This window comes from Bombyx mori, chromosome 12, assembly GCF_030269925.1.
Source record: "Bombyx mori chromosome 12, ASM3026992v2".
Classification (NCBI taxonomy): Eukaryota; Metazoa; Arthropoda; class Insecta; order Lepidoptera; family Bombycidae; genus Bombyx; species Bombyx mori.
Window position 1 is genome coordinate 8,936,018 of NC_085118.1, and position 12,052 is coordinate 8,948,069.

The window sequence follows — 12,052 nt, forward strand, 5'->3', positions numbered from 1 at the left end:
ACCTTCGCAAACAGTCGTGTTTACATTTGATGGACAAGTTTTGCCCAAACGTGTATTTATGTGTTATAATTCTATGCCTGTTAAATTGTATATATACCCAACCATCCAGTGCTTTAATTGTTGCCGCTTTGGGCACACCAAGGTCCAATGTAGGTCAAAGCCCAGGTGCTTCAAGTGTGGTCAGGGCCACACTGGAGATACTTGTAATGTGGAGGAAGACTGTGTATCTTGCTGCTTATGTTCTGGGCTGCACTTTGCTTCGAGCAAAAAGTGTCCAGAGTACGTGAGACAAACAGATATTAAAGTAACAATGGCAGAGAATAGCTTATCCTATATTGAAGCATCAAAATTACATCCCCCCATTTCTAAATCATTTGCTGATATTGTATCCTCTCTCCCAACTAAATCTGTTCCTGGTGGAAATACAGTATTGCCTGGTTCACCATCCTCACGTACAATATCTTATAAAAAAACAGTCTTCACTAAACCCAGAACTCCTCCTCAACACAGTAAAGGTTTTGATCATGTAGCACATGAGTCTCTTGTAAGGGACTACAATATGCCAGAGCCTTCTAATGGATGTGCATTACCATCCTCGTCTAATGCAAATTCACAACAGACAATAGCAGAGTTAATTACTATATTGATCAAATTACTTTCTGAACCCAATTTATCTATACCGTCCCACGCTGCTAATTTAATTCGTACTTATACTAATATTAATAATGGCCAACATGGACAAGTTAGTTCAATGGAATTGCCGCAGTATTATAAACAAAAAGCATGAAATTATACATATTATAAATACTTTTAATCCTTTTATATTTTCTCTATCTGAAACCTGGCTAAAGCCAGATTTTGTATTCAAAATCCCTGGTTATTCGTGCTTAAGAGAAGACAGGGCTGATGGATATGGTGGTGTATGCCTACTCATCAGAAACTCTAGCACCTTTTCTTCCTTCCCTCTCCCTTCACATAGTAACTGCTTTTCTGTCATTGCAGCTATTGTTGATGGTATCTGTTTTGTCTCTATCTATGTCCCTCATCCCTCCTTGCAAATCTTCAATGAAATTAAAAACTTAATTTCAGTTCTTCCTCGGCCTTTCATGATTCTGGGTGATTTCAACTCTCATCACACATCTTGGGGTAGTTCAGTATCTAATAGTTATGGTTATGAATTATTAGATATCTTAGACATGTATAGCCTGTGCATTTTAAACTCGGGTTCTCCTACTCGCCTCACAAAGCCTGGTGAAGTAATTAGTGCCATTGACCTGTCCATTTGTACTCCCCAGTTAGCATCTTCTCTATCTTGGTCTACTTTGTGTTCCACTTATAATAGTGATCACTATCCCATAATCATTTCATTTCCCTGTAAAAAAAAGGATACAATGTGTATTCAAAACTCTCGCCTCAAACACAAAATCATAGACTCTAAATGGAGTCAATACACGTTATTAATAGAAGAGAAAATTAATAATTGCTCAGAAGTTAATGTCATAGATAATAATTATTTCAAAGCTATTTTGTTAGAATCGGCTGATAATGTTTTTCCAAAGAAAAAGCCGCGCAGTAATAAGTTGTCATCTCCACCGTGGTGGGATGAAGAATGTACCAATGCTATAAAGAAACGCAAGGCAGCAGAGCGTAATTATCGCAATAATATGTCTATGAAAAACTACGAGGCATTAATGACTATAATGAAAGAGGTTAGAAAACTATTTAAAAAAAAGAAATTTGACGGGTGGAGGAAATTTTGTAGCAATATATCACCTGAAACACATGCTACTGTCATATGGCGAAATATCAAAAGATTTAGATCAGCTGTCAATCCTTCTAACGCATTGTTGCTGCCTATAGAATTAGCAGATCAATTCCTTGATCGTTTGGCTCCTCCTTCTGCTCCACTCAACGATCCTATCCTGTCTTATAAGCAATATAACTCTGATGCCCCTTCTTCTCTAAATCTAACTTTTACGTTAGTGGAGTTAAAAGGTGTATTAAATCACGTCAAAGACAGTGCTCCAGGGGAAGATGGGATTCCATATTCCTTTTTGTCTCACCTTGGCGAAAAAGGATTAAATTACTTTTTAAATTTAATAAATAAAATTTTACTGACAGGTGACATTCCACCGTCATGGCGAAGTCAAATAGTATTGCCATTTTTAAAGCCGTCTAAGGTACAATCTGATATCAAATCATATCGTCCGATAGTTTTGTCATCGGTGATCACAAAAGTTGTTGAACATTTAATTAAAAATCGGCTTGAATGGTATATAGAAAATAACGAATATCTGTCCCAAACTCAGTTTGGATTTCGAAAAGGTAAAAGTGTGGGGGACAATTTAGGCATATTAGTTACGGATATTCGTAATGCTTTCTCAGATAAAAAGTCAGTAGTTGCTGCTTTTTTGGATATTAATTCGGCTTATGATAACGTTCTATTACATATTCTAAAAAGTAAATTAGATAAATTAAAGGTTCCCTATTTTTTAACTAATTCCATTGTAAATCTTCTTTCGGAGAGGAAAATTATTTTAGATGTTGGCGGCCCTTATAAGCCTAGTAGGCTGGTATGGAGAGGTTTGCCACAGGGGTCTGTTCTGAGTCCTTTATTGTACAATATTTATACATATGATCTAGAAGGTTCAGTCGGAGATTCAGCAAGTTTATTACAGTATGCCGATGACTTGGTTATTTATGCCTCTGATATGTCTGTAAGTACTGCTGAACGATATGTTTCCTCCTCTTTATCTTTGCTAAAAATTTGGATGGATGCAAATGGCCTTGATCTGTCTCCCTCAAAAAGTACTGTTGTACTTTTCACCAAATCCCGTACTCCTTGCTCACTTAATATAACATATGATGGGGATATATTACCCATTAGGAATCAAGTTAAGTTCTTAGGAGCTATTCTTGATTCTAAACTAACGGGTCAACCACACTGCGAATTTGTGGTTAGTAAATGTGAGCGAAACTTGAACATGCTGAGATGTCTCGGTGGGGTTTGGTGGGGTGCTCACCCGGCTACACTGAGGTTGGTGTATAATGCTGTCATTAGAAGTGTACTGGATTTTGGGACCTTTTTCTTAGACCCAGGTAATGTGGCTGGCTTTAGAAAACTAGATCTCATACAGTCTAGGGCTTTGAGGATTGTTTCTGGTGCCATGAAATCGAGTCCGGTTAATGCTCTGCAAATAGAATGTTGTGACCCTCCTTTAAACTTAAGACGTCAATATCTGTCCGATAGATTCATTTTTAGAATTGTTCCGTTCCATAATCATCCCCTCATTTCGAAACTAGAGTTTCTTTCTAAAAAAGTACCCTCTTCACATAAACCTTTACCTTGTCTGTTAAAAAGTTTCCTGAAATTCAAACAATTACAAGCCCCAACTCATTCTTTTCAGGTGCTTCCTTTATTTGGCGCTTCTTATGATTCTCTCTTACTTTCTCCAGTGATTTGCTTTTCTCTTGGCATTGAAAAATCTGATTTTAATGCCAATGAAAATTTTAATTGCAATGTCAATAGTAAATGGCCTAACTGGCATCAAATTTATACAGATGCATCTAAACACTCCAGTGGGTGTGTTGGTGTTGGAGTGTATCACAAACAGTACAACATAGTTCAGAAAATTAAATTACCTCCGGAATCATCGGTCTTTACCGGTGAATGTTTTGGACTATTAAAAGCTCTTGAATATGTGCTGTCTTTCAAACTAAAAAAAACCGTTGTATTTACTGATTCCTTAAGTGCATTACAGAGCTTAGCAAAATTTTCACTAAAACTTAACCCTTTTTTTCATGTAATATTTGAATGTAAGAGAAAGCTGTTGCACTGCCAATCACACAACTATTTAGTATCATTTTGTTGGGTACCTAGTCACTGTGGCATATCTGGAAATGTGAAAGCTGACAGTTTGGCCAACAGTGCTACTGTGACCGGTGACGTATACCCGTACAAGAATTTTGGCCATGATCTTGCTGCTTTGCCCGGCATATGCCTCCACAAATCGTGGAATATGTGTTGGGAAGAGAGCGGCCGGATTAAGGGTCGTTTCTTGTATGCTATACAGTCTTCCGTTCCCAGGAAGCCATGGTTTGCCAAATTGTCGTTTGGTAAAACCGCCACTTCTACTATAATTCGTATGCGTCTGGGACATAACAGCCTTCCAGTTCATTTGCACAAACTTGGTATCGTAACTAGTACCGCCTGTGAGTGTGGCGAGAGTTATTGTGACCTGAATCATATTTTCTTTTCTTGTTCTTTATATGATCATTCTTCCTTATATACTTCTTTAGTATCTCTCTCTGTTCCCCTTCCTACTAATATTTCTTTACTTCTTCGAGATTTTAATCCCCTTGTATATAGTATTTTAAGTAGGTTTATTTTAAATAATAACATTAAACTATAATTTTGATTTATTTTCCCTGTTATATAATTATTCTGATTTTTTTTGTAAATTCAATTCGTTCTAAATCATTTATGTTTTGTTGCGATAAGTTTCCTTCGTTTTTTATTATTTATAAACTGTAAATAAATAAAACGGCGAATTATAAAAACGTTATTACTTGACGCTGGCTAATGCACAAAACGTGCCAGAGCCAAAAATAAAAAAAAAAAAAAAATAAAGAAGAAGAAGAAGTCTTGTTTTTTTTTTGTTCTAGTGGATGTTATCAAGCCCTCAACGTACATCCAGCCAACAACAAACATCACAATAGCAGAGTACAACACTTCTGGCGCACAAAGGCCGTATTCTGTACTATACATCATGTGTATTTGCTTGTTAAAAATCGCTTGATAATACATTATAATTTAAGTTTATTAAACGGGCTGTGATAAATAATAAATGTTCATTTATAAATAACCTAAGTTACTCGTTAAATGTATCTTTTAACTGTGGTTATTGTATTATGTATTTAAATCAAACTTCTAACACGCACTTGTAAATAATAAAATCCGCCACGCTTCGCTGTGGCTATCTATCGCTGAGTAAGAGAAATAAAGTTAGGAATTTATTAAAACGATTGGCGGGGCACCTATGTAGGTCGAAAGATAATATTAGAAACATTAACTGAAGTGCCAATATTAATTGCCGGAACAATAACAAAGATTAATTATCAACATATGCCAACAATATGTAAGTATACAGGCAACTGCTAAATAATTTGTCTTAATTAAAACGATAATACGACTTCTAGAGAATTTTAGATGATCGTTTTGAAAACCTTTAATTTAAAATCAGATTCAACTCTACAGAATTCATTTCATTGTTTTTTATTTATTATACTGAACTTCTGCGTTAAATAAATTATCAAATGCGTTCGGTAGTGATGAGACGCAACACAAGAAACAATTTGACCTAATCATGGAATAGATGAAAATATAAATTATGGACATGGGTACTATAATATTTTAAAAGTTTTAATTCATTAAAGTTTTAATAAAAGTTTAATAAAAAAATAATCTAATCAGTTTCCGTAAAAAATTGAGTAGACAGTGAATTCACTTGAAACGGAAACTCAGCTCGATGATTGAGTGATTACTTTTGATACTTATATTGCTTGAATATACAGATTATAAAAAAAATGTCTTATTTTTATTATAAGTTACAGTTTTAAATATATTCACAAGATTTCGAACGTAAAGCTTTCAATGATAATTGCTCCTGAAGGTTTTGGGTGAAATCAAACAAATAAGCAAATGGTGAGATTGTTAAACTCAATTTAATACAAAAAAAAGAAAAAAGAAAGGAATAAAAAAAACAGTAGTCACAATCTTTTTTGGGAGACTTCTTCAATTCTTATCAATATTAATTTTTTTTACTTGTAATTAACTATCCATCCGTTATACTCAGAATAGTATTTCTGTTGATTGTAAATACATAGCGAGAATATCACAATTTTATTACTTTCATAACTCGTAGGTTCAAACTTAGAGTATTAACCGTTCCTGCTCTTAGCATACAACATCGGAATACGTCACATTAATTTATTTAAAATTAGTATACCTATCTAGTAACATAGAGTGTCGATTTGAAATCGAGAGGACCTTACTTTTTTTGCCTCTTGTGCCTTCGGTTCATATTGGGCATGGATAATACTCGTATGAAGTCCTACTTATAAAGTAAAAACTGGCCTCTCAATTTCTATAGTGAGCCCATACATTTTAGAAGGTGTTTTCGGAGCATTCCTGAAAATGAAGTTAGGTGGGGGGAGCACTTATGATTCCTGTCACGACAATAACAAAAACATGTTTTTTTATTTTACACGCAAAATAACAGAACACGCAATATAATATAATAGACATGTACATTCTTGAAAAAACGAAATTTTATTAATACGTGTATCTTAGTTCTATGATTAGTTAGACTATGTAATTTATTATCACTGTTTCATACTGTTGGTGTGACCCAAATAAATAAGTATAACAGAACTCTTGAAAAATATAAACAGGAACAAAAAATAGTAGTTCAGTACTTTTCCCTTAGCTTATCAAGCGATTTTATATGTTTTTCTTGTTTAGTATAAATCGGTAGTGTTCGCCTCGTTGCCCGAAATTGAACATTAATGACAACTCAAAATTTCCAGTTTTCTTGCAAAAGTGAGGTGTGAAAGGCTGACTTTTCCCATTCTTTTATTGTTCATAAACTCTTCAATCAATAATAAAAAAAGAAAATCAATTGAAAAACTGGCGAGAAAATGTTAATTAACAGTTTTGGTTGTCAGTGTAGCAATGGAAAATAATATTTTCCGTTTAGGGCTACTATTTTATACTTGCTTCGGTTCGGAAACGGTTTATTTACACCCTGTATACTGTCTATAACACATTTAATTCTAAAAATAAATCGTACAATAACATTTCTTAAACTACTACTAAACTATTTGTTTTTATTCTACTACGAACTTTCAATTTCCAATGAAATTCCTATAACGTAACCTAGTTGCTATTTAAGCTTTTAATAAATATTTTGGATAATGTCTGAATCTATGGGACTTTGTAGTAAATATAATTACATACATATTACCTAATGGTATTAGGGTACCGAATTACGTAGGTAAAGCTTAAAAACATTGTATTCAGAATCTGTCTAGATAATTCCTTATTAAAATTAATTTAATGTAAATATAAAATGTAATTATGAAAACTAACCAACAAATAGTTTAAAACTATGTACTATTGAAATATTATGATATTTCAAATTTTACTGAATAAAATTACTGAGACTATAGAATATATTTCAACCTTATACATATCTGAAAGTGGGCGATGGTATTCATATTTGTGATTTCAATGGGATCTAGTAGATACTTAGTTAGGCCATGAGCAGTCTGTAGTTAGACATGTTTAAGTAAAAAATATATTTAAAATTATACATAGAATCTTCATTATAATTTTAATAACGATGCAGTAAATTTACGATATTTATGTCTTTCTTTCTCGTGATCGTTACGACGGTGAGAAACAAAGATAAATGCTATCTGACCCACAAAATTAGTTTTAAATTAAAAAGGTAAGATAAGAATAATGCCTTAGAGCACATAGTTGATATAATGCATAGTTATATGTTAATCCACGGTATGTTTAATAAAGGCTCTCTAACATTTCTGTTAAACAAATACATATCACTATGAAGACTTAAAGTAATGTGTCCCATATATAGTTAATAAAGTTTTAATTATAATAAAATTATACTTAAAAAGTATACAGCGGGTTAATTTTTCAAATTTTTTTAGCCTGTGAACAAACTCTAAATGGAGTTTTGGGACTGTTTTAGCCGTTAGTAAATTCATGAAAAATCAATTTTCTAGTTGGGACTAATATTCCTTCGTTTGATTTTGGAAAAAAGATCTGATCTATGCTAAGTATTCTTCCACAAACAATATGTCAGAAATTTAGATTTTTTTATATAAGCAAAAAGAAATTGTCATTGTAAATTCATTAGCTGATTAAATATAACTAGATGATGACCGATGAGCTTTGCTCGGTTTTTTTTTTGATAACGCCATCTTGTTGTGTCTTTAAAACGGTTAGTTGCCCTCAATTAAGAAAAATAGTACTATTATTCGCCAACAGATGTCGGGAAGAGTTGATTATTGAAAACACGAATAAAACATCATTTTCTGAAAATAAATCGTAGCTAGATCGATTTATCGCCCCCGAAATCCCCTGTATACGAAATTTTATGAAAATCGTTGGAGCCGTTTCGGAGATTCAGATTATATTGCTCGTTTAAAGGTATAAGATATCATCTATATACAAAATCTTGTGTTTGTTTGTGCCTTGCCCAAAGTTCTTAAGGATTTAAGATTGGACTTTGTTGTTTCATTTTATCTTAGTGTGAGTTTGAAGATGTTTAATGAAGAAAACACATATTACAGTAATCCTTACAAATGAGTATGTACTATAAAATATTTGATTCAATTAAATTAAAAAAAATAAAAAGGCACTATTATCAGAGATAATAGGTAAGTAAAAGAATAGGTAACTAGTCTCGCACACATGTTTGGAAAGAAAGTTTGAATAATGAAATTGATTTAATAAATGATCGTAGTTACAAAATAACATACCTAGTATTATTCAATCTTTAGAATTGAGTCCAATCTTAACGCACGAAGAAATGTGTGTTGATACTTTTAAAAAATGCTTAAAATGTGCAAATTTCTCAACAGTTTCCTAACTTTTCAGAACATTATTCACATATACTTACAGTAGGCTTTTTGCATGACCTGCATCAAAAAAAATTTGGATTGTAGAAATAACACTGAATGTTTTTATTAGCTACTTGCCTACGAAAATTGATTTTTCAAAAAATCTTGACCTACTTTTAATTATTCCGAACAAATTGACCCAAAAACAAAATGAGTACTGATTCAAGTATCTTAGTTATATATTAGGTATATCTAGCTTTCAGTTTTATTATAAAAATATAAAATACCATGACTGTAATGAGTTAAGTCCGCTTAAAAAGATCAAGTTAATCCTTGACAGAAAAGATTTTCTAAGGTCAGTATCAGACAAATATTTACATAGCCCATCAATAAGTTCCTTTTAGAATCCTTTAAATGTGACTGTGGGGAATAATTATTATAAAATAAAATAAAAGCACGCAGGATACGGTGTAGGCCCGTATCCAGACAGGTTGTTCCAGAAATTTCCACTACACACCTACTGTTCCCAGCTCTAAAATAATATTTCATAAGTTACTTGTTTTTAAACTAATTTTTATCTTCACGGGATGTTTATTTTATATATGATTTCATGTTCCCTTTATCTATAATGTATTTACCTAAACCAAATATAAGAAACAACCGTGTTGGCGTACCTACATCTAGTTAGTAAGTAATGCTATTAGTAATGTGTGATAATATTATATTAAAGTATGTTAATTTATCGCTCTTTTATTTATCATTTTAAAATATGTCGTAATTTAAATTTTTGAATGTAACCAATATTGAAATCAAACGTGCGAGAACCTTTCCTATTGTCAAAAGTGAAACATAGAATTTTGCAAACTATAGTTACTATCTATTGATACTTACGCAATGATATTTTATATGTAAAAAGAAAAGATAATTCATTGTACTTACGTAATTAACTAAATTAACTAGAACACTGATTATGCTGATTGCACTAATAAAGCTTGTGTTAGCAAAATATATCAATGTGGTCAAATTTTCAATAAACTTCGATTTCTAACATATTTGTTTTCCAAAATGTTAAAATGTAGGTAGTCGTGAAATTCCCTGAATATGGAAAATTCCATTTAGAAATTAACAAAAGGTAAGCATTTTTTGTAATAACTTTGATAGGTAGAACTATTAGGTACTGTGAGAGCGACTGCAGTATCGTCTACACGAGTTCTTGAACTATAGAAGTATAATTATAGATACCCAGGCGTAGTAGAATTATAGGAGACGCAATTCAGAGAAAAGCTCATTTCAAAAGGAATGCAGTAAACATAAAACTGCGAAGCGGATAGGTACCTTATTTTTTTTTTCCCTACCTATGCTGATAGCCTTGAGAGGCTATTTCAGCTTCACCCTAACGTTTGTAGGTGAGCTCGCGGGGCTCAACCGGAGAGTTGCTAACACTGACCCTAGCAAGAGCAGTGCTTCGCAGAATCTACCACCGGATCGGAAACGCGACCCACTGAGAAGATCCGGCAAGAAACTCAGTGGGCTGTCTGAGGGGTACGTCAACGATGGATCATATTACCGTATATTGATGAGCTAGTTTCCGAATGTGGCAATATGAAAATATCGAAGGACTTTTTCTTTTATGTTGATTTTGAAGCTTGGATTTTACATTTTTTTTTATTGCTTAGATTTGTGGACGAGCTCACAGCCCACCTGGTGTTAAGTGGTTACTGGAGCCCATAGACATCTACAACGTAAACGCGCCACCCACCTCGAGATATAAGTTCTAAGGTCTCAGTATAGTTACAACGGCTACCCCACCCTTCGAACCGAAACGCATTACTGCTTCACGGCGGAAATAGGCGGGGCGGTGGTACCTACCCGTGCGGACTCCCAAGAGGTCCTACCACCAGTGAAAATTTCCTGACAGTTTACATTTTCAGAGATGTGCCCTTTTCGAAATTGCATATTCAATTGGAGACTGTACTTATGGTATGTAATCAAATGTAAGGTATTGTCGGATTTATGATTAGAACGACCGGCGGAGGTATCTATAGAAAAGAAAAAGTCCGAGATACTCCATCGAAAATACCATGGTTGATGTACCTAAAATTAAGGTTGTAGAATAATTTTCACGATTGAATTATGATTTATAAAATTTTTCTTAGTATTTCTTCAAGGGACAATGTTTGATATTAATTTCATCGATACTCGATTATTTTTTTTCCACAGGAGAAAATCCGGTATGTTGGAGTTGAACCTCAATAAAAACTCCTGCCGCTCACAGCCTCCTGCCGCTCACAGATACTCGATACTTAGTCAACTTTACCAACACATCTCTGAGAAAAATGTTCGTTAAAGTCAAGATTGAGGGTTTCATTTTTTCCCTTGTTAAAAATGGATTCACAAAGTATACACTCAATTCAGAAAACAAATTTAATTTATTTTTATCACATTTACATAACACACATAAAATTTCTTTTTTAACAAATAGGCACGTTCGTCATTGTACAATTATAATACCTACATATTTAAATAAACCTAAAAAGGAAATATGCAGACTAGGTTAGTCTATTTAATTTAGACACTTCCAAGAAAATATTTAGTCGATAGTGTCTACATCCTACTTATTAATCTTTATGACGTGGGTATTGTAAAGATTGTTTATACAATGTATGTAAACCCAAACTTCGTTAGTGTCTACGACTTAACACATCAGCTAAATCTCATTAAAAGTAAAGCTACAATGCTGACTAAGTGCTAAGTAGCTGATAGATGTACTAGTTATAAACTTGAGAATTTAATAGACGTGCGTAGATAAAATGGGTAAGGGAAGTTTAGGATTATTTTTATGATATTAAACATTGAAAAGGGGCTGCTCCAGCCTCGCGGGTTCTTCGGTGAACAAGTTAAATATTTTTATTGATACACATTTGAAGAAAATCCTTTTTAGAAAAAAATATATTAATATGATGTCATTTATTAAAATAATTTAGACCTTATCAGCATAATTCGATGAAATTGAAACTATAAAATAACAGTCCTCTAAAGTTTACATTTCATGCTGGTCAACTTATTTTTACATACTTATGTATATAGTAAGTACATAGATTGAAGCTATGGGAATTTAGGGATCGCGGTAAGAGACGATTGAGCCTGCGCATCCCGATGAAATAGGCGAATTCACCAGATATACTGATGTTTCTATTAATACGGGTTCACAAAGATTTGTGAGGATCATCTTTGGACAAAAAAATATTTTCTCCGAGCTTCCAGCAACACCCACAAAAAACCGTATACGTGACATCTTATTTTCGAAGATCTTAATTAATTGTGGTACTTAAACGGTAGGTATGTTGCGTGAAATTTTAGGTGCATGAACTCCTAAAGTTATCATAGCAGCAAATACTACTAC

General features: G+C 33.2%; 1 protein-coding gene across 2 annotated transcripts in view; it reads left to right on the top strand.

The window, feature by feature from the left end:
* Positions 1–9,391, top strand: part of LOC119628328 (uncharacterized) — a 124,451-nt gene extending 115,060 nt beyond the window's left edge. For both annotated transcript variants that reach the window (XM_038014579.2, XM_062671441.1), the window contains exon 8: positions 4,666–9,391. In XM_038014579.2, coding sequence (XP_037870507.1) covers positions 4,666–4,799 — 134 coding nt within the window. In that variant the 3' untranslated portion in view covers positions 4,800–9,391. The remainder of the gene's footprint in view (positions 1–4,665) is intronic.
* Positions 9,392–12,052: the final 2,661 nt, after the last annotated feature.